The sequence below is a fragment of the Pyxicephalus adspersus genome, chromosome 11 (genome assembly GCF_032062135.1).
Source record: "Pyxicephalus adspersus chromosome 11, UCB_Pads_2.0, whole genome shotgun sequence".
In the NCBI taxonomy this organism is placed as follows: Eukaryota; Metazoa; Chordata; class Amphibia; order Anura; family Pyxicephalidae; genus Pyxicephalus; species Pyxicephalus adspersus.
The window spans coordinates 908,463-912,518 of record NC_092868.1 but is presented as its reverse complement, the minus strand read 5'-3'; the positions used below and the strand labels follow the sequence as shown (position 1 = coordinate 912,518).

Genomic DNA, 4,056 nt, shown 5'->3' with positions numbered 1-4,056 from the left:
CAGGTGTTGGTGTTGTGATTGACAGCCCGTCCTCACCTTCCCTTTTCTGCATGAGAGCCAAGATGGTGGCGCCCAATCAGGAAATACCCGTAACCCCTGGAATGGAGCGATTGGTGGGTGTATGGGTTGGGTGGTTCCTATACAGTGGCAGTTTTCTTAATCTGAGAGGAAAGGGTTAATCACCGGACTATTGAGTGTCCGTTACCGAATCAGCATTCAGATCTGAAACAACAACCGGATTGTGATCACATGACCAAACGCAGGGCGCATTCCCGATGGATATTCTCTGATCGTCCAATCTGAACTCTTGCTTTCCCTTCTGTGTCCCCCCTCGGCGCTCTGTTGTTTTCCTCGTTGCTCTAGCTTCTTCGTCGCTCTCCGCTGTTTTCTTCGTCGCTCTCTCTTTCTCATCACTCTTCCTTGGCGCTCTATCGTCACTCTTTCTTCCTCATCACTCTCTGCTGTTTTCCTTGTCGCTTTTCCTTTTTCGTCGCTCTCTCTTCCTCATCGCTCTCTCTTCTGTGTCCTTCCTCATCGCTTTCTCTTTCTCAACACTCTCTCTTCCTCATTGCTCTATGCTGTTTTCCTCGCTCTCTCTTACTGGTCGATCTACCTTACTGGTCGCTAACTCTTTCTCGACGCTCCCCATTCCTCGTTGCTCTCTCTTCCTCGTCGTTCTCTCCTCCTCGGCGCACTCTATTCCTTGGCGCTCTCTCTTCTATGTCCCTCCACAGCACTCTATCTTCCTCGGTGCTCTATCTTCCTCGGTGCTCTCTCTTCTATGTTTCTCCACGCCGCTCTCTGTTCCTCGTCGCTCTCTCTTCTATGTCTCTCCTCGTCGCTCTCTTGTCCTCCTCGCTCTCTCTTCTATGTCTCTCCTCGTCGCTCTCTCTTCTATATCTCTCCTCGTTGCTCTCTCCTCTATGTTTCTCATCGCTCTCTCTTCCTCGTCGCTCTCTCTTCCTCGTCGCTCTCTCTTCCTCGTCGCTCTTTCTTCTATGTCTCTCCTTATCGCTATCTCTTCCTCGTAGCTCTCTCTTCTTTGTCTTCTTTCTCTCTCTTGCTCATCACTTTCTCTTCCTCGTCTCTTACTGGTGGCTCTCTTACTGATCGCTCTCTCTTCCTCGTCGCTCTCTCTTCTATGCCTCGTCGCTCTCTCTTCTATGTCTCTCCTTGTTGCTCTCTTTTCCTCGTTGCTCTCTCTTCTATGTCTCTCCTTGTCGCGCTCTCTTCTATGTCGCTCTTGCTCATCACTTTCTCTTCCTCGTAGCTCTCTGTTCTATATCTCTCCTTGTCGCTCTCTCTTCCTCTTCGCTCTCCCTTCTATGACTCTCCTCGTCGCTCTCTCTTCTATGTCTCTCCTTGTCGCTCTCTTCTTCTTTGTTTCTCCTTGTCGCTCTCTCTTCCTCGTCGCTCTCTCTTCTATATCTCTCCTTGTCGCTCTCTCTTCTATGACTCTCCTCGTCGCTCTCTCTTCTATGTCTCTCCTTGTCGCTCTCTCTTCCTCGTCGCTCTCTCTTCTGTATCTCTCCTTGTCGCTCTCTCTTCCTCCTCGCTCTCTCTTCTATGTCTCTCCTTGCCGCTCTCTCTTCTATGTCTCTCTTGCTCATCACTTTCTCTTCCTCGTCGCTCTCTCTTCTATGACTCTCCTCGTCGCTCTCTCTTCTATGTCTCTCCTTGTCGCTCTCTCTTCTATGTCTCTCCTTGTCGCTCTCTCTTCTATGTCTCTCTTCCTCGTCACTCTACTCGGGGGAGACACCGAATGAGACCTCAAGTCTGGGGGAGACCAGAGAAGGCCGAGACCTTGGTGGAACCAGAAGAGACTCAACAGGTTGTTGGGAGAATCAGCTGCTTCACATTTCGGGGTACCATCAGCTCAAGTTGTGGGGAGTCAGCCAATCCCGGATGAGCCCCCAACTCTTTGGAGGATTTGGAGGACCCCGGAAAAGCTGCTGAGACCTCCATAAATTTTGTGGGGTTAGGGGGAGCGGCTGGTTGAACCGCCTAAGTATTGGGGTGCCACTGAAGACCCAGAACCACAGAAGCTGCCACAATTTCCTGGATGTTCTTATTAAGCGGCTTTTGGGGTGCCACCAGCCCAGGTTGTGGGGAGCCATTCAGACCAAAGAAGCCCCAACTCTGCAGAGGATTTGGGGGTCTCCAGTTTTGGGGATGCTGATACCTCAATTTTCTGGGTGTCAGGTGGAGCAGCTGTTGCAGATTTTAGGGTGCCATCAGCTCAAGGCTTGGGGCATCTGATTGGATTTTTTCCAACAACTTGTTGGACATTGGGCCATAGCTGGGGGCACCAGCAGAGCACCTCCAAACAAGATTGGGGGACACAGACGGGGCTGTGAAGATCTCCGGCGGCTGGAAGGTCAATACTGGGGCAAAGGTCTGGACAGCAGGGGAGGTTCTGTGGACCTCCAGGGGGAGCTGCAGGTGTCTCAGCTTGTGCCATAAGGATGTTGGGGTTCAGATACCCCAGAAGGCTCCGGACCTGGCAGCACTGACCCCGGAGGTATTACATGGCACAGGCCTCTCGTCAGCATGGGCTCCTGCATCTCCAAAGGTAGGTTGGTGCTTTGCTTGACTCATTGTACAAATTAACCCCTTCAGTGCTGCTAATGTACCCCCATTGCCTCCCCATCCCCCTGTGTCACTCCTCTCTGTGAAAGTCACCTTATTGAGGGCAGATTTTATACATTGGCACCTGGGGGGGTTATCATGTTGGCATCTAAACAGAACATGGGCACTGAAGGTGAGAACAGGAGGAGCTTCATTATAAGGAGCTGGCACGCTGATTGGAGGATTAATATTATTATTATTATTAATAAACAGGATTTACATAGCGCCAACATATTACGCAGCGCTGTACATTAAATAAAGAGGACCTGTTGTTCTGTCTGACCAACTATAGAAAAGTTGGAGGTCAGACAACCAATGGCTTCCAGTGCTGGAGTCTTTATTGTAAGTTCGCAGTGATGTCATCATTTCCACAAACCAATCATATAAAGCGTATCACATATCTGGTGATTAAACAGATCAATAAATCTTTTTGGTGGTGACCCCCGCAGCGCCAGTCCCCAGGGGTCACCTCGGTGGGTGGCGGCATGGCAGACTCCTCTGGCAGAACTTCTGATAAAGATTGTTGAAGGTCACAAACTCTCCGACAATCTTCCGCACGATCGCTCTTCTTCTCCAGCCGCTGCACAATTTACAAAACTTTAATAATTTTCCATGTCAGGGGTTCAATATCATTTTGTAATTCTTTCATTATCGGAATTATCGGAATATCGGCCGATTGGCTCAACCTAAAATCCCCTAAAATGTGATTGGTGGAATAACCTGCACATTGCATTGATTATTAATAGATGATCAGAATATTGATCGATATGATTGGCTATGGTTTGTGTCACTTTGTTCGGGGCGCCCAATCACGCGTCTGGGTTTTTTTTTGGCACGCGGTTTACACGGTGTTATCACAATCACCGATTCCTAACGATAATTATTGGCCCCGGGGTCACCGCGAAGGTCACAGCCTCCACGCTCGGCAGCAGTCGCTTGTTTTGCTTCCTGATGTCAGATCTGGAAATCTTTTTGCCCTCCCACACAATTCGCAGCGCGGTGCCGAGCGGCAGCTGTTGTTGTGATGCCGCTTTGGGAACTGGCAGTCCAGGTGCGGTTTTCCTGATGGCGGCGCGCAGGCGGGTGAGGCTGAAAGAAGATTTAATTGGGCTGGGAATTGAGTGCTGGCTGGCTTGTAGCGCTTCCACCCGGGCAACCAACGCTCGTGCCAACATAATATAGAGAGAAAAGCGCCAAATCCTAAAAATATTAACGGGGAACCGAAGATGAGAAACAACAAATTCTCACCAATTCCTCACCGGCATCATCAGACAAAATATTCAAGATGCTCCAGCCACAGCCGATACCAATCACACGTTATGTCTGTGCGTGATACACCGTAAATGATACCGACTCCAGACCCCCAAACATAGAATATATAAGGGGGTATAAGGGGGATACAGAAGGTAGAAGAGCTTACAATCTATT

At 49.7% G+C, this 4,056-nt stretch overlaps 1 protein-coding gene across 1 annotated transcript in view; it reads left to right on the top strand.

Annotated features, from left to right (window-relative positions):
• Positions 1-1,747: 1,747 nt before the first annotated feature.
• Positions 1,748-4,056, top strand: part of FAM131C (family with sequence similarity 131 member C) — a gene marked incomplete at its 5' end in the record, with an annotated part of 12,732 nt that continues 10,423 nt past the window's right edge. Inside the window, 1 exon segment of the mRNA XM_072425658.1 lies at positions 1,748-2,572. Coding sequence (XP_072281759.1) covers positions 2,551-2,572 — 22 coding nt within the window.